We start from the raw sequence: 19,815 nt of genomic DNA, 5'->3' as shown, positions 1-19,815 counted from the left end.
ATACTGAGTGACATCCCTGTATACTGTGCATATACTGAGTGACATCCCTGTATACTGTGCATATAGTGAGTGACATCCCTGTATACTGTGCATATACTGAGTGACATCCCCGTATACTGTGCATATACTGAGTGACATCCCTGTATACTGTGCATATACTGAGTGACATCCCTGTATACTGTGCATATACTGAGTGACATCCCTGTATACTGTGCATATAGTGAGTGACATCCCTGTATACTGTGCATATACTGAGTGACATCCCCCTATACTGTGCATATACTGAGTGACATCCCTGTATACTGTGCATATAGTGAGTGACATCCTCCTATACTGTGCATATAGTGAGTGACATCCCCGTATACTGTGCATATAGTGAGTGACATCCCTGTATACTGTGCATATAGTGAGTGACATCCTCCTATACTGTGCATATAGTGAGTGACATCCCCGTATACTGTGCATATAGTGAGTGACATCCCCGTATACTGTGCATATAGTGAGTGACATCCCTGTATACTGTGCATATACTGAGTGACATCCCCCTATACTGTGCATATAGTGAGTGACATCCCTGTATACTGTGCATATACTGAGTGACATCCCCCTATACTGTGCATATACTAAGTGACATCCCCGTATACTGTGCATATAGTGAGTGACATCCTCCTATACTGTGCATATAGTGAGTGACATCCCTGTATACTGTGCATATACTGAGTGACATCCCCCTATACTGTGCATATAGTGAGTGACATCCCTGTATACTGTGCATATAGTGAGTGACATCCTCCTATACTGTGCATATAGTGAGTGACATCCCCGTATACTGTGCATATAGTGAGTGACATCCCTGTATACTGTGCATATAGTGAGTGACATCCTCCTATACTGTGCATATAGTGAGTGACATCCCCGTATACTGTGCATATAGTGAGTGACATCCCCGTATACTGTGCATATAGTGAGTGACATCCCTGTATACTGTGCATATACTGAGTGACATCCCCCTATACTGTGCATATAGTGAGTGACATCCCTGTATACTGTGCATATACTGAGTGACATCCCTGTATACTGTGCATATACTGAGTGACATCCCTGTATACTGTGCATATAGTGAGTGACATCCCTGTATACTGTGCATATACTGAGTGACATCCCCGTATACTGTGCATATAGTGAGTGACATCCCTGTATACTGTGCATATACTGAGTGACATCCCTGTATACTGTGCATATAGTGAGTGACATCCCTGTATACTGTGCATATACTGAGTGACATCCCTGTATACTGTGCATATAGTGAGTGACATCCCTGTATACTGTGCATATAGTGACATCCCCGTATACTGTGCATATACTGAGTGACATCCCTGTATGTTGTGACTTTACTATGTGGGGGCTGGCTACACAGGGACCTATACTATTTGGGGGGATACAAGAAGGGGGGAATAATATGTTGTGGCTATACTATGCGGGGGCTACAAAGGGGGATATACTATGGGCGCTACACAGGGGGAAGGGCTATACTATGTGGGGGGCCTATATTATGTGGGACTGCACAGGGCATCTATATTATGTGTGGGGGGCTATATGCCTGACTACTATTTGGAGGCACATATTGGGCCTGACTGCTTATGTGGAAGCACAGAGGGGGCACTGTTACTGTGTAAAGCAATGGGGAATATAAGGTTATAATGAGGTATAAGGTTAGGATGATGCTAGAACGTGGAGCCTAAAGTGTTTGTCTCGCAGATTCTGGGGAGACGAGTCATGGCTGGAGAAATCTTCATGATGGGATGAGCCAGATGAAAAGAAAAGGAAAAAACAGACAGCTTTCACTACCAAGAACGTCACTTATGATTCATGTAGGAAGACGCCTCCTGTAAGTCACTGGAAGTAACTGCACAATCATGCATAATCACTTTTTTGGTGCATTCACACGTACAGGATCTGCAGCAGATTTGATATCGGGTTCCGTCATTGAGTAATAGAACAGGAAAAGAGTTGTCAGCTCACCCACTCAGTCTTGCTTCACCTGATGTGTGGATCTCCGTGATGTGGAAGCTCGCGGGTACTAATATTGGAGACCGCAGCCCGAATCATCCATGATAAGAAAAAATGTGTTCATCCGCAGCTTCATAAAATTCAATGGCTTTATTCAACGTCACAAAACATAAAATAACAGGTGATTTAAAAGACACGCCGACGCGTTGCAGGGTGAGAACCCCTTAATCATGGGGATGATTAAGGGGTTCTCACCCTGCAACGCGTCGGCGTGTCTTTTAAATCACTTGTTATTTTATGTTTTGTGACGTTGAATAAAGCCATTGAATTTTATGAAGGTGCGGATGAACACATTTTTTCCGTCATTGAGTAACAAAGCTATCTGCAGCATCAAATCTGGTGCATATCCTTTATGTGTGAACACACTCTTAAAGGGGTAGTTCACCCAAAAAAATTTTCTTTCAAATCAACTGCTGCCATGAAGTGCCAGAGATTTGTTAGTTACTTCTATTAAAAAATCTCAAGCCTTCCAGTACTTATCAGCTGCTGTATGCCCAACAGGAAGTTGTATTATTTCCAGTCTGGAGAGCAGGAGATGTTTTCTATGGGGATTTGCTGCTGCTCTGGACATTTCCTGACATGGACAGAGGAGGCAACAGAGAGCACTTTGTCAGACAGGAAAGAAAACACCACTTCGTGCTGGACACACAGCAGCTGATAAGTACTGGAAGACTTAAGATTTTTTAATAGAAGTGAATTACAAATCTCTGGCACTTCATGGCACCAGTTGATTTGAAAGAAATTATTTTTTGGTGGACTGCCCCTTTAAGGTCTGTAGATCCTTTGTATAGCTGGATCTCTACCTCTATTTGGTCACTGCTAGAGATGAGTGACCTTACAGTAAGTTCAGGTTCACATGAACCCAAATTCTCTGAACTTCATCTCTAGTCAATGCTGAGGTAGAATATTGCATTTTATATACTGGTGCTATAAAGGGAATATTATTTATAGACAGTACAGCAGTATTATCCAGTCACTGTATGGTGATGACGGCAGTGGTCATGGTATTATTTGTCCTGTGTATACTCCTTTTATTGGTATTACTTGTGTTCGTGTAGTGGATTTTATTCAGTGACAGTATAGTGGTATTAGTCATGTTGTTGTAATGATGGTAGTGGCCATAGTGTTGAGGTATTATCTGTTACTTGTATACTGTAATAATGGTAGTATCAGTCTCTTTATAATAGATTGGCCAGTAACAGTAATGATGATATTCGCTTCCTGTATACTGGTGTTTTTTGGTAACTATAATAGCTATTTAGAGATATACAGTATTATCATGCATAGAAAATTGTCTTACCAGTGCTAATATTATACAGGAAATGTGTAATATTATTTTACATATCCTACAAATTTCCCTAGGACCCTACTTATATATATTATCACTGCTGTAACCTGTTGTTGCATAATAGATAGATAGATAGATAGATAGATAGGAGATAGATAGATAGATAGATAGATAGGAGATAGATAGATACAGTAGATAGATAGATAGATAGATAGATAGGAGATAGATAGATAGATAGATAGAAGATAGATAGATACAGTAGATAGATAGATAGATAATAGATAGATAGATAGATAGGAGATAGATAGATAGATAGATAGATAGATAGATAGATAGATAGATGGATAGATAGATGGATAGATAGATAGATAGATAGGAGATAGATAGATAGATAGATAGATAGGAGATAGATAGGAGATAGATAGATAGATAGATAGATAGATAGATAGATAGATAGATAGATAGATAGATAGGAGATAGATAGGAGATGGATAGATAGGAGATAGATAGATAGATAGATAGATAGATAGATAGATAGATAGATAGATAGGAGATAGATAGATAGATAGATAGATAGGAGATAGATAGGAGATAGATAGATAGATAGGAGATAGATAGGAGATGGATAGATACAGTAGATAGATAGATAGATAGATAGATAGAAGATAGATAGATAGGAGATAGATAGATACAGTAGATAGATAGATAGATAATAGATAGATAGATAGGAGATAGATAGATGGATAGATAGGAGATAGATAGATAGATAGATAGATAGGAGATAGATAGATAGATACATAGGAGATAGATAGGAGATAGATAGATAGATAGGAGATAGATAGGAGATGGATAGACTTGGCACCATTTCTGTAAATAAAAATGAGTTGAAATACAACACAACATGACCTAAGTGTGTTATGGTATGTGGGCTGGAGGGGTGTGAGTGCCAGGGCTGATTTTCAGTCCCAGTCCGGCCCTGCCCCCCCATGTCACTCCGCCGCGGCCGCCGCCATCTTAAGCTGATCGGGTGCACTGAGGTTGCGTATGGCCTCAGCGCACCACTGCTGGTACGTGCGCCGCCCACCTGTCAATCACCTCCGGCGCGGCGCTGTCCCTCTGGGTTCCGTCTCCCGCGCTCGCACCAGGTCAGTCACTTGCTGAACAGCATAGGAGCCGGACGGCCGCCTATGACTGCTGCTGCTGCACACAGAACAGGGGAAGGCCGACCTGGACATGTGGAAAACGGGGTGAGGCTGGACATGTGGAAAACAGAGGTGTGCTGGACATGTGGAAAAGGGGGGGTGGTGCTGGACATGTGGAAAAGGGGGGTGGGGTGCTGGACATGTGGAAAAGGGGGGGTGCTGGACATGTGGAAACTGGGGGAGCTGAACATGTGTAAACTGGGGGAGCTGGACATGTGGAAACAGGGGGAGCTGGACATGTGGAAACTGAGGGAGCTGGACATGTGGAAACAGGGGGAGCTGGACATGTGGAAACAGGGGGAGCTGGACATGTGGAAAACTGGGGGAGCTGGACATGTGGAAACAGGGGGAGCTGGACATGTGGAAACAGGGGGAGCTGGACATGTGGAAAACTGGGGGAGCTGGACATGTGGAAAAGGGGGGAGCTGAACATGTGGAAACTGGGGGGGCTGGACATGTGGAAACAGGGGGAGCTGGACATGTGGAAACAGGGGGAGCTGGACATGTGGAAAACTGGGGGAGCTGGACATGTGGAAAACTGGGGGAGCTGGACATGTGGAAAACTGGGGGAGCTGGACATGTGGAAACAGGGGGAGCTGGACATGTGGAAACAGGGGGAGCTGGACATGTGGAAACAGAGGGAGCTGGACATGTGGAAACTGGGGGAGCTGAACATGTGTAAACTGGGGGAGCTGGACATGTGGAAACAGGGGGAGCTGGACATGTGGAAACTGAGGGAGCTGGACATGTGGAAACTGGGGGAGCTGAACATGTGTAAACTGGGGGAGCTGGACATGTGGAAACAGGGGGAGCTGGACATGTGGAAAACTGGGGGGGCTGGACATGTGGAAACAGGGGGGGCTGGACATGTGGAAACAGGGGGAGCTGGACATGTGGAAACAGGGGGAGCTGGACATGTGGAAACAGGGGGAGCTGGACATGTGGAAACATGTGGAAAGCAACCGAGCTTCAATACCACACACACACACACACACACAAGATAAAGACAGGGGTGGTGTTTTTTTTTTTCTAGAAGAGAGCAATCATGTTTTTCTTATCCTGAAGAACCTCTTTCATTTTATGTGTCTATATATGTAAATGTAGAAGCCTCTAACACTGCTCTTTATCTTAATTCACTATGAGTAATGGAGCAGAATATACCCTTTATTATTTAGAAAGCATTGTTGTTAAGTGAGGTTCCCTTTGGGTAACATAATCGGTTGGGGGCCCACTCAGACTTGCTCGCCCCCCCTAGGCTGAACCCCTAGCTACGCCCCTGCTGTGACCCCTGGGAAAAACAAAAGTGCCTGGTAAGCAGGGGAGGGGGCAAGGCAGCTGCTTAGGCTGAGAGGGTCCCTTTACCTTTTTAAGCATTGTTTTCATTGTCACCTTCTATGGGCTTCCTCTTTACAAGATCCAGAATTTATTTTGGCCTGAAGGAGCTTGGGGGACATATTAACAAAATCTAATTCTGGCCTTTTTTTTTTTTTTTTACTGTAATTTTCTTGCTCAGGTTGTTAAGGATGTGGCTATACCAAATATGTTATTTCAAACATATATGAATATTTTTTATGCACAAAGGGGGACATTTATCAAGACTGGTCTTAAATAAAGTCCTGCTGGATTTACTAAGAGGCCCACACCTCTAGGTATATCTGTCAGGACCTGTGTCATTTTTTCACACTTTCCTGTCAGCATAACACCTACAGCAGGATCGTGTACACCCATGGCAGGTCTGGAAGTCTTCAGAGGGCTCTCAACTTCTATGTCAGGATTGCTTGTGATGTCGGGAAGCTGATGGGATGAACGGCGCACACAAAATTCATTTTGGGCAGCAGTCACAATTTAACCTCAGCATATAAGGGGTTAAATTAATGGGAGCAATGCTTTCACCGCTCCTTGTACTCAGATTGGTAACCCAACTGTTAGCTTGACTCACACCCATCAGTCAGAGGTCTGTTGCACTGGAGATCGCCGGTCATTAATAGGTTAAAAGAAAGCAATCACTGAACAAGTGAACTACAAGTGTAGTACAAAAATATCAGCTGTAATGCCTTCCTATATAGTGGTACAGCAATCTGGTAATTAGAGTTCTCAGATGATGCACAGAAGCTTATCGGTAACATACGCATTATACACACTAGGTGGCACTCTTGCTTAAACATTTCTAAAAAGATGTTGTTAGAAGTGTTTCAGTTTTCAGCAGTAAAGATTCTATTACAGCAGGTCTCTGTTCTCTTCACAGGCGCTGCTTCCTGGGTTTGTCAGATTGGTGTGCCAGGACTGTCTGCTGATTTGTCCTTCTCTGTGCAAGCGATCAAGCTGAAGTAATTGTGGGGTGGGAGATCAGATGAGAAGTGTATGGAGAGGACAGGCTGTGGATAAACTTTTAAATCCTTGGTCACAGTTTAAATTGAATTTGATGGGCAACAGGTAGCCAGTGAAGGGATTGGCAGAGGGGACACTAATGTCTATCAATAGTGATAGACTCTCCCTCATTCTCAAAGAGTCAAAGAGCCGACCCCAAGCACCTGAATAACTGCAAGTTAGGCGGCATTTACACAGCCTGGCTTTGGCTTCAAAAATCTGTCAGGTAATCTCGCTGTGTAAACACACCAGTAAAAAGGTTTCTCTCTCCCCTTCTCCCTGTTTGATTGACACCTGGAACCTAATTCTCCTTCAGGGTCAGGTACAAGAGGGGGGAGTAAGGAGGTGTTACAGTTTCAGGAGTTTAGAAAAGGCTCTTTGACTCTTCTTACGTTATAAAAAAATGTTTTGGAAGCACAGACAGATATATGAGGTACCATGTGTCTCCCTGATCTAACTGCTCTCTAAGGCCTCATTCACAGTACGGACTAGGTGCTGAATAATGCCTTCTATGTGTTTGAATGGGAGGGCTTGCGCGCCTCGGCTCTCCGTGCCTCTCCGTTTAAAGAACTGACATGTCAATTGTTTGAGCAGAGGCACAGAGAGCGAAGGTGTGCATGCCTTCCCATTCAAACACATTGAAGGCAGGATTGAGCGCCGAGTCCGCGCGGGGGGGTTTCTGTAGTGTGAACGGGGCCTAACACTGTCAGCAGTTTCCTTTTTTTATGTCATGACATGTACTTTGAGGCTACTTTCACCCAACGTTCCTTTTATGAAAAGAAGGCCATTGTTTTTAATTAAAAGAATGGCTGTCCTTTTCATAATGCAATGATTTGCATTTAAAGTCAATGCAAAATGTTTTCACACACTGTATTGAACAATGGCTGTTGTTTGGCTACAGACAGCAAAATAATGTTCATTTCATTTTTTTATGGCTGTTGTCCATGGACTTCACTGAAATTTTTCATTTAAAACAACGACCATTATTTGTACACACTGGGAACAAAGCCTTAGGCTATGTTTACAAACCAAACTTTTTATGAAAAAAAAAATCAGTTGTTTTGAGTGCCAAATATTGTCTGTTGTTTATATGTAGTGGGAACATAGCCTAAAGGGGTATTCCACTGAAACATAAATTTTCATATGTTGCTGCCAATGGTGAGACTAGCAATTCATTACATACTTGTTATTATCTATGCAGTCTCCTTCTCCCAGTTCTAAACTGCTGCTTTCTGCTAAAGACACAAAAAAACTGTGTTTTTCTCCCCATCTCCCCCTCCCTTCTGAAATGGCTGATGTAAACAGGTCCCTGACTGGCTTCATCTGCAATTTATCTGTAGCATCTTTGTAAAGCTGGGTGGATTGATCTGAGGTGAAGTTGCTAATGAACTCACTGTGATTACCCTCCTGGCATTACAAAGTTGCAGATAGGGACTTGTTTACATAAGCTGTCTCAGAAAGGAGGGGGAGACAGACAGAAAAGCTCACACAGTTTTTTGTGTCTTCAGCAGACAGCAGCAGCTCAGCTCAAGTATGGAACAAATTGTTAGTCTCATCATGGGCAGTAACATATGAGTAGTTATGTTTGAGTTATGTTACCCCTTTAAGGCCCTATTCACACATCCTGTTCCTGTCCGCAATTGCGGATCCGCAGAAAAATAGGACCAGTGTATTTCAATGGACCCATACACACATCCGTGTTGTGTACTGGGCTGCAATCCATTCCGCAAAAAAAAAAGGACAGACCCTAGTACGGACAGTAACTGACACATCCAATACAACTCTATGGGGTCCGTATTTTACGGATGCAATACGGATGCAATACGGATGAAAATTTGCGGATTGCTTACGGATTCAAAATTGCGGATTGGAAAATATACTGACGTGTGAATAGACCCTAAGACTGCCCTGCCAGCAGGGGCGCCGCAATGATGAGGCGACCTGAATCGTCTGCCTCAGGCGGCGCCACCAGCTATCTTCATGGGGGCGGCATTCAGTGGCAGATTATAATATGAGCGGTTCGGGCGGCCGCCCACATTATAATCCGCCACTGACTGTACCCAGGGCCGCTTTAACCAGAGGGCACATGGTGCACGTGCACCGGGCCCACTGGTTAAAGGGGCCCCCCCCGAGCAGGCCGGCCGTTGCTATGTGCGACCAATGCGGTCGCACAGGGCTCCGGCCACCAGCCTGTCATGGGGGAGCGCCATGGATGGGTAATCTACTTACCCCTCCATGGCGCCCCCTGCAGGGCCCCCCCCGTCCGCCGCTGCCCCCGTCCGCTGCTGCTGCGGCGCTTCAGCGCTGCAGCATCAGCGACACTGACAGAGAGAGAGCCATTGGCTCCCTCCCTGTCAGTCACTCACTCTTGTGGCCGCACTTCCTGCGGTCACAAGAGGCCGCGCTCTCCCTCTAGCGCCCGACGTCACTAGAGCGTCGGCGCGAGGGTAAGGGGAGTGCAGCCTCTTGTGACCGCAGGAAGTGCGGCCACAGGAGGGAAGAGAAGAGGAACGCGTGGACCCAGGTGAGTAAAAGTGTTTGTTTTTTTCAATGTTATATAGCAGGGGGAGCTATATACTATGGGGGGGCACAGGGGGCTATATACTATGGGGGAGAACAGGGGGCTATATACTATGGGGGAGAACGGGGGCTATATACTATTGGGGAGCACAGGGGGCTATATACTATGGGGGAGAACGGGGGCTATATACTATTGGGGAGCACAGGGGGGCTATATACTATGGGGGAGCACAGGGGAGCTATATACTATGGGGGAGCTATATACTATCAGGGAGCACAGGGGGGCTATATACTATGGGGGAGAACGGGGGCTATATACTATTGGGGAGCACAGGGGGCTATACACTATGGGGGAGAACGGGGGCTATATACTATTGGGGAGCACAGGGGGCTATATACTATGGGGGAGCACATTGGGCTATATACTATGGGGGAGCACAGGGGAGCTATATACTATGGGGGAGCACAGGGGGCTATACACTATGGGGGAGCACAGGGGAGCTATATACTATTGGGGAGCACAGGGGAGCTATATACTATTGGGAAGCACAGGGGGCTATATACTATTGGGGAGCACAGGGGAGCTATATACTATGGGGGAGCACAGGGGAGCTATATACTTTGGGGGAGCACAGGGGGCTATATACTATGGGGGAGCACAGGGGGCTATACACTATGGGGGAGCACAGGGGAGCTATATACTATGAGGGAGCACAGGGGGGCTATATACTATAGGGGAGCACAGGGGGGCTATATACTATGGGGGAGCACAGGGGGCTATATACTATTGGGAAGCACAGGGGGCTATATACTATTGGGGAGCACAGGGGAGTTATATACTATGGGGGAGCACAGGGGGCTATATACTATGGGGGAGCACAGGGGAGCTATATACTATGGGGGAGCACAGGGGGCTATATACTATGGGGGAGCACAGGGGAGCTATATACTATGGGGGAGCACAGGGGGCTATACACTATGGGGGAGCACAGGGGAGCTATATACTATTGGGGAGCACAGGGGAGCTATATACTATTGGGAAGCACAGGGGGCTATATACTATTGGGGAGCACAGGGGAGCTATATACTATGGGGGAGCACAGGGGAGCTATATACTTTGGGGGAGCACAGGGGGCTATATACTATGGGGGAGCACAGGGGAGCTATATACTATGGGGGAGCACAGGGGAGCTATATACTATGGGGAGCACAGGGGGCTATATACTACTGGGGAGCACAGGGGGCTATATACTATGGGGGAGCACAGGGGGCTATATACTATGGGGGAGCACAGGGGGTTATATACTATTGGGGAGCACAGGTTAGCTATATACTATTGGGGAGCACAGGGGCTATATACTATTGGGGAGCACAGGGGAGCTATATACTATTGGGGAGCACAGGGGTCTATATACTATGGGGGAGAGCACAGGGGGCTATATATTATGGAGAGCACAGGGGGGCTATATACTATTGAGGGGGAGCACAGGGGGGCTATATACTATTGGGGGAGAGCACAGGGGGGCTATATACTATTGTGGGAGAGCACAGGGGGGCTATATACTATTGGGGGAGAGCACAGGGGGCTATATACTATTGTGGGAGAGCACAGGGGGGCTATATACTATTGTGGGAGAGCACAGGGGGGCTATATACTATTGTGGGAGAGCATAGGGGGGCTATATACTATTGGGGGAGAGCACAGGGGGGCTATATACTATTGTGGGTGAGCACAGGGGGCTATATACTACTGGGGAGAGTGCACAGGGGGGCTATATACTAATGGGGGAGCGCACAGGAGGGCTGTATATAACTGGAGGAGCACATGAGGGTCTATATACTACAGGGACACCTTAAAACTATGGAGGCACAGAGGGGTGTAACTATGTAGGAGTACAGAGGGGTGTAACTACTGTATAGGGGTACAAGGGACCTAACTACTGTATGTGTTGGAGCCTAAAATATTTGTCTGGCAGATTCTGGAGAGAAGATTCACAGCCAGGAGAAGACTTCAAGGTGGCCCAGGCTGGATGGAGAGAAAAAGAAAAGGTGACAGACTCTGATCGGAGAAGACGCCTCCGGTGAGTCACTGGATGTAACTTCACTCTGTTATAGGCTTGTACTGATAGGGGTCATGGTATGGCGGTATTATGTAATGGTATCAATGGTGATATCTTTCTGTTTTGTTTAGTGCAGTTTTTATGTAATATGTAATCACTGAATGGTGGAAATAGTGTTATAAGGTAACTACTGTATGTACTGGGGCTCTTGATACAGTGTGGGGGCAAATTCAGTACATTATACAATGTGCAGAAAGGTAAGGGGGGGCCCACTCTTGAGGGCTGTGCACTGGGCCCACCAATGTATTAAAACGGCCCTGACTGTACCATGTACTGGAGCCCCCCCGCCCCCGGGCAGTATCTGTAATGAGATGCTGTGAGCGGGGGAGACTGTATTCATAAGCGCCGCGCTGTACTAAATCAGCCGCGCGGTGCTGATACTACAGCGCGGCGCTTATGAATACAGTCTCCCCCGCTCACAGCATCTCATTACAGATACTCCCCGTGCGCCGGAAGTCACAGGCACAGGCGCACGGGGAGCTCTGTGATGCGCGCGCTGCCGGGGACAGGACGGGACACCCCGGGCAGCCGCACATCAGCCGGGACCAGACCAGAGAGGCTCGACGGGGGAACGGAGGGCAGGTGAGTTGTGTGCTGTTTTTTGTTTTTGTTTTATCTGCTGTGCAGGGGGGGGGAGAGGGGGAGAGGGAAGAGGGGGACCATCTATAAGGTAGGGGGGGGGAAGGGGGCCATCTATAAGGGAGGGGGGAAAGAGGGGGACGATCTATAAGGGAGGGGGGAAAGAGGGGGACGATCTATAAGGGGGGGGGGACCATCTATAAGGGAGGGGGAGAGGGAAGAGGGGGACCATCTATAGGGGGGGCCATCTATAAGGGAGGGGGGAAAGAGGGGGACCATCTATAAGGGGGGGGGCATCTATAAGGGAGGGGGGAAAGAGGGGGACCATCTATAAGGGGGGGACCATCTATAAGGGAGGGGCGGGAGGGGGACCGTCTATAAGGGGGGGGGAAGAGGGGGACCATGTATAAGGGGGAGAGGGGGACCATCTATAAGGGAGGGGGAAAGAGGGGGACCATCTATAAGGGGGCATCTATAAGGGAGGGGGGAGAGGGGGACCATGTATAAGGGGGGGAGGGGGACCATCTATAAGGGAAAGGGGACCATCTATAAGGGAGGGGGAGAGAGGGAAGAGGGGGACCATCTATAAGGGGGGGGAGAGGGGGACCATCTATAAGGGGGGGGGGAGAGGGGGACCATCTATAAGGGGGGGGGAGAGGGGGACCATCTATAAGGGGGGGAGAGAGGGAAGAGGGGGACCAACTATAAGGGGGGGGGAAGAGGGGGACCATCTATAAGGGGGGAAGAGGGGGACCATCTATAAGGGAGGGGAAAGAGGGGGACCATCTATAAGGGAGGGGGGAGAGGGGGACCATCTATAAGGGAGGGGGGAGAGGGGGACCATCTATAAGGGGGGGAGAGGGGGACCATCTATAAGGGAGAGGGGACCATCTATAAGGGGGGGAAGAGGGGGACCATCTATAAGGGGGGAAGAGGGGGACCATCTATAAGGGGGGAAGAGGGGGACCATCTCCTAAAAGATCAGCACCCTCCTCTCCTGACATCCTCTGTGCTGCTGGGACTTCTCCTATAGGATTAGCACCCTCCTCTCCTGACATCCTCTGTGCTGCTGGGACCTCTCCTATAGGATTAGCACCCTCATCTCCTGACATCCTCTGTGCTGCTGGGACCTCTCCTATAGGATTAGCCCCCTCCTCTCGTGACATCCTCTGTGCTGCTGGGACCTCTCCTATAAAGTCAGCCTCCTCCTCTCCTGACATCCTCTGTGCAGCAAGGGACCAAACATTATGTTTATTGGGGACAGCAGTGGGGGGGGGGGGCAGTAGTGGATTATAATGTGGGCGGATTGACGGGGGGGGGGGGGGGGGGGGGGGCGTCATTCTATAGTTCGCCTCGGGCAGCAGAGAGGCTAGAATCACCCCTGCCTGCCAGTACTGCCAGACGTTCATGAGGCAAGTCTCAGCGAGGCCTAGTGGAGGAATTTAGCCTGCTGGGCAGTGTCTTGTTTAGAGGAGATGTTGAGGACAGAGCAGGGTCTGAAAGAGATGGAGAAAGATGCTGAACATATGACTATAAGTGTGCAGATTTTATGGGCGTGTGTAAAAAGAAACTGGCCTGGGGGGCTCTATTGAGATGAGAACATGGGTCTCTGACAGGTTATATACTGATAAACTTTTATGCCTCTGAAAATTGTAACCATTGAGTTTGGTATACCACTATATGTGAAGAATTAGGTAAGGTAGTGGCAGTATGATCTGTCACTATGATTATTCTTTTAATGGGAAAAAGAATACACTCATTGCTCAAATGTACCAAAAGGGTTAAAGAAAAAGATAATGTACATTGAAATGTGTACTTTAATTAGAAAATATTACTCAAATAATAATTAATTCCCATATATATATATATGCATATGTATCCTTCTACAGTTAATATTTAAAAGAAAAGAAAAGGGCCCGATAAAGTAAATTATTTAGGGGTTTTGGTCCTTGATAAGAGCATTCTACAATTAATTTAAATAGTTCACTTTAGTCCTAGGCCAGACAGATTTCTTCACACTTTAAAAAAAATGAAATAAAAAGGGGGGAAAAAAACAACATACACTTTTAACAAATGAAATGCATACAAAAATCCATTATTATAAAAATCCTTATCACATCGGACCGAGCCTTTAAACTCGCCCATGCTATCTGCATGCTTTTTAAATGAATTCTTCCAGTAACATCCTTGGCATGATCCATGAGCAATACGGGCAAAGGTACTCTTACTCTACCCCTCACATGCATGCCGCAGGCATGTGGCATGTAAGGGACATGCTTAAGCACATGGATGGTAGGCTAAACTGCATGCTGTAACCATCCAGGAACTTTCTTTTTCTTGCAAAAAGTTCCCTTATCTTCTGAAAATGGGTCCATGTAACCAGTTGCTATAAGCTGAGCTATTTGAGACCTCAGACATGTTCCTTTTAACAAAATATTGCAGCCTGTTATTCAAGAGGGTAAACAATAGGTATTGTTTTACTAGCATCAGACTGGCAGGGTCTGCTGATCAAGGCAAATAAGATGTCATGTAAAGAATTATATTCCAAAAGCATCTAAGTGAATAATTTTCGAAAGCAAATAAAAGCCATTTAAAAGTATTTTAAAAATCCTATGTGCACTAGGGTGACAAAAACTGGTTATTTTAGTTTTGGTTTCTAATGCTCTACTGTCACTTAGAAAAAGAAAAAAATGCATGCAGACATGTAAAGAAAAATGTTATCAGTCAGGGTCTAATTTTGTGCACCCCCACAAATCTCTCACATAGTCACCAACCTCTTCAATTCACAAAGCAACAGTTTTGTCCTATGGATTGAACCTATACATTATTAATATACTGTATCCTTTTGTTTAAATAATATGTGTTATACTTTTTGTGTCCTTTCTCAAATAAACCTACTGAGACACAGGCCTAAAATATCCCTGTTTATGCCCCCACATGTGGGTTAAAGACCTCCAGGTTGTATCAGTATGTCTATTCTTAAAATTTTACCAAAGCATTTATCATGCCACTCATTTACAGTACTCCTAAAATAGGAACAACTTACTGTTCTAAATAGTTTTCAGTAAATAAATCCCCTCATTGATTGGCATTGTCTACATAGTAAGCAATTGTCAAATCTACCATGTTTGCTTAAAATTTGCATTTATTGATGTTATCACCTTTTACTAATGTAGCAAGCTGCTTAGCAAACATGCATCGTTCTTGCAGATTGTCGTTTGTTTACTGAACCTGCTACATGACTCGGAAATCCTGCAGCCAGGGCCGCACAAACAATCACTAGATGATTAGTGTGGCCCTCAGCCTGAATTAGCCATCCTCTGCACATCCCCTTTATGCAACAGATGATTTTTAAGCATGTCAGAATCAAGCGATCAGTTAATGAATGAGCGTGTATCATTGGCTGGCCAAGACATAATAAACACTTGTGTATGTTAGGTAGTATGAGTAATAGACATCTCAAACATATGATATTACAATTGGTGTTATTATGAGTTAGGGTTGTTTTCAAGTATTTGTTATTGTCCACTTGTCTTTTGCAGGTAAAACTGATTTCAACTTTGAGAAAATGCATGGACAATAAGAATAATTAAATTTACTATAATTATTTAAGATCATAATGATATCTGATAATTTGCAGTTTGTTCATATTATGATCGCATAGGAGCCTTACCCTTACAGTTTTTCTCTGTTTATCTTCCACTTCTGCATGTCATGATATCAGAAAGAAAGTATAGAGTGGGCTTAAGAGATGAGCTCATTCCATACCTTGCAGGGGCCAGCTCTCCCCCCCCCCCCTTCAGTGATTGTAAAAAAACAGTTGAATACAGTCCAAGGCAAATGATGAGATGATATATTGAGGTGGAAGGGATATGTTAAAATCCACTATATGTCAAATTCAGTTGCAAAAAGAATCAGTATATATTATGCCTACTGTCCATTACAGGTACTTAGCATAGCACCACCACTGTGTTACTATTGAAGTGTACAGGAGCCAAGGCTGCAGCACTGAGTAGTAGGCCAGCTGCTTCTAACTCTATTCTCGAGTGTCAAACTACATTAGTCTGTAATACAGGTGCCAAACAGCTGATCAGCAGGTCCAGTGGCTTGGCTATCAATAGCCTGCAGTAAAATCTGTAACCAATGTATTTTTGTGATTTTTGCTTTGAATATTGCTATGGATTGTAAAAAGTCTGGATTTTAAAGGAATAATTTGCCTGTAACAATTGATAGCTCTAGATAGATCAATCCTAGATTGGTGGGGGTCTGACTCCCATCACCCTCACCGATCAGCTGAATGACAGGGCTGCGGTACTCATGAAGATGCAGCTGTTCATGGAACTTAACTATTGTCTTATTCACTTAAAGGGAACCTGTTACCACTGCCTGTTTTAGGGAAAAAACTTGTGTTTACATGAAATAACCATTCTGGACCATCCTTTCTTATACCTCTGTGATTTTTCATTCCTCTGCTTTTCTAACTAGAAATGTATGACTAAATGACCAGCTGGGTGTTAGCAGTGGGGTCGGGAGGGAGGGGGGAGGTTTGTACCTACACAAGCACTGTCAACTAAAGACATGCTTGATAAAGACTCTGCTGGGTTAAAATGTAGCATGTTCTTGGAGACCTAAGGCTATGTTCACACACTGCATTGGCAATGACCATTGTTTGACAAGGCCGTTGTTAACAGTGTCAAACAATGACCGCTGCCTTGCATATTCACCTGGACAATACTGCAGTATAGGCCAGATGAACGTTATCTTCTTCCCAACTGGTGTGCCTGCAATCTAATTATGAATTGCACACAATGTAAAGTACGGCTGGCAGTTGTACTTTACATTGTGTGCACAGCTATTTTCTATGGCTGTTCGGTGACCTGCGGCTGTAGAAATTAGACATGTCCATTATCTTCTGCGACCGCAGTTAAGCAACGGCCGTAGTGTATACTGTGAAATAAATGTAAACGTATTAATTTCATTACCAACAGCCGTTCTTTTCAGTTGTTAACAAAATTTATAAATTGTGTGAACATGGCCTAATAAAGGTTGAATATTTTTTTACACACCAGTAGATACTATTGGATCTCTTTCTCTTCTGATTGGATAGTGTTGGACAGTTTAGGGACTTATCCCAGCTGGTAACACCCACTTTGTTATCCAGTCATACAATTCTAGTAGGAATAAAAGGAACCGCACATTATAGAGCTATAAGAAAAGATGTTTTAGTATTGTTATTTCATGGGGGAAACAAGTATTATACTAAAACAAACAGGTAAGGAGTGATAAAAGTTCCTCATTAACCCTTCAGTGACTAACAATACACCTTTTTATGATGGTCACTAATGGGCCTTATAACGATCAATACATTTTTTATAACTTTTTTGCAGGAAGATTATCAGCTACAAATTGTGTGGGAACATAGCCTTAATGGGGGAGATTTATCAAACACTGTGTAAAGTAGAACTGGCTCAGTTGCCCTTAGCAACCAATCACATTCCACCTTTCATTTTCCAAAGAATCTGTGAAGAATGTAAAGTGGAATCTGATTGGTTGCTAGGGGTAACTGAGCCAATTCTCCTTTACACCAGTTTGATAAATCTCCCACAATGTGTTTAAAGGGGCTATCCACCCTTTAAGAACTTTTTAAAAAGTGTCACAAAATATAATATTTACTCTCCTGTCCAATTCCTTGGCAATCCAGAACTAAAGCTGTGGGGATGACAGTAGTGTGATAGGTGACTACTGTGGCCACTCACGCAGGAGCAGTGTTTTTGCTTGGGAAGAAGCACAAAGACGGTAGTAAAAGGAGGTGGGAAACGGAAGGGCACCGAGTACTGCTGTGATTTGATGTGCAGTTTGTATCTGTTAAAGTTATTGGTATAGCAGCAATTGTAACCTACCTTGTGTGCACCTTCATGAGTAGTATGTGGCATGGCAGGCTGTGGTGGTGCAGTCATTTTGCTCTGGCCTAATATAGAGGGAACTCAACAGTGTCTTACTCAGGAACCCCTCTCACAGTTGTAGACATACAAAGTACAGTAATAATGCCAACACCTTATAACACCACTGGGAATAAGCAGAAAGCCACTCTGGGTTTTGCTAAAATCACCCAAAAAATAAATAAAATGAAGCTGCTATGTATTGCTGAAAAATGAAATGGATTAACTAATCTGACAAGTCCAGGTTCTGATGACACAGTCGAGATTTGGTACAAGCAGCATGAAGCCATGGCCCAACACGTGTGATATGCACTGCCGAAGCTGGTGGTAGTAGAATAATCCAGGGACATGTTTTTACAGCACAGCAATGTAGTTGATTAAATAATAGGATAGTTTGGACTTGGAAAACTGCCCTTTATCTAGAATAAAGATTGAGTTTAGAGCCAAAGCCATGTGTTTAAATATCATGGCCAAGGAAGAGTGACTGGTTGGTGTCCCCTGTGGCACTCTGCATTCAAGCTCATGTTGTGTCCGCCAAGCTATGGCTTGGCGGACACAACATCCCAGGAACGTATCATCCCCAAAAAATCCATATCTAATAAAGTGACAATTGAGGTAGCAGTGGTGCTTCAGGCTGCCATCACACAAAGCAGTTTTTTTCCTTAAACTGTCACTGCAGTTTTTGAGTCAAACTAAGAATGGATTCAAAAGGAAAGGGAAATAGTAAGAAAGGACGTATGCTTCTTCCTGCTTAATCCACTTTTAGGCTGCGTTCACCCTACGTATATTTCAGTCAGTATATGTATATTTCAGTCAGTATATTTCAGTCAGTATTGCAACCAAAACCAGGAGTGGATTAAAAACACAGAAAGGATCTGTTCACACAATGGTGAAATTGAGTGGATGGCCGCCATTTAATGGCAAATATTTGCTGTTATTTTAAAACAACAGCTGTTATATTGAAATAATGGCAGTTATTTACTGTTATATGGCGGCCATCCACTCAATTTCAACATTGTGTGAACAGATCCTTTCTGTGTTTTTAATCAACTCCTGGTTTTGGTTGCAATATGAGGACCACAATACTGACTGAAATATATGTAGTGTGAACGCAGCCTTAGATTTGGCTCAAAAACTGCCATGTGTGACAGCAGCCTTACATAAGTAAAATGAAACTAAAAAGGATTGTAGGTATCTATCATATCATGTTAGTTATTAAGACAAAGAGGAAATTTGGGATTTATTTAGAAATGGTAAATGCTTTGGTAAAGTTATACTGAGATGATCTCTTTTGTATTTGTAGAGGTCTTAATCCCTTTATATAACTCATAATCCTTTAAAACATTTGACTAAACTATGCAGGTGACCTTGTGTAACTACAAACTGGTACTACATATCTATCCCTATCTGTCATCTGTCTATCTGATATGATAAATTCTTGATTGTTCTGCTTTAGTATTGCCTTGATTCACAGACACCAATGGCCAATAAAATATTTGTGAGTGTTCCAAAGCAGAATTTTATACACTATGGGGGAGATTTGTCAAACATGGTGTAAAGTGAAACTGGCTCAGTTGCCCCTAGCAACCAATCAGATTCTACCTTTCATTTTCCAAAGAGTCTGTGAGGAATGAAAGGTGGAATCTGATTGGTTGCTAGGGGCAACTGAGCCAGTTTCACTCCCCCTAATCCCTTGGAGGTATTTGGAAGTACTATAATGACAGAAAATC

General features: G+C 44.6%; 1 protein-coding gene across 4 annotated transcripts in view; it reads right to left on the bottom strand.

Moving 5' to 3' along the window:
• KCNN1 (potassium calcium-activated channel subfamily N member 1) overlaps positions 1-19,815 on the bottom strand; it is a 117,462-nt gene that overhangs the window by 22,185 nt on the left and 75,462 nt on the right. Inside the window, exon 1 of one of the 4 annotated variants that reach the window (XM_069962308.1) lies at positions 18,047-18,072. The exons of the other annotated variants lie outside the window; for them this stretch is intronic. Coding sequence (XP_069818409.1) covers positions 18,047-18,063 — 17 coding nt within the window. The 5' untranslated portion in view covers positions 18,064-18,072. Of the gene's footprint in view, positions 1-18,046; positions 18,073-19,815 lie in introns of those variants that run through there. 4 annotated transcript variants of the gene reach the window in all.

Source organism: Dendropsophus ebraccatus, chromosome 3 (genome assembly GCF_027789765.1).
Source record: "Dendropsophus ebraccatus isolate aDenEbr1 chromosome 3, aDenEbr1.pat, whole genome shotgun sequence".
NCBI lineage: Eukaryota > Metazoa > Chordata > Amphibia > Anura > Hylidae > Dendropsophus > Dendropsophus ebraccatus.
The sequence above is the reverse complement of the archived record's forward strand: the minus strand, read 5'-3'. Positions and strand labels throughout refer to the sequence as shown.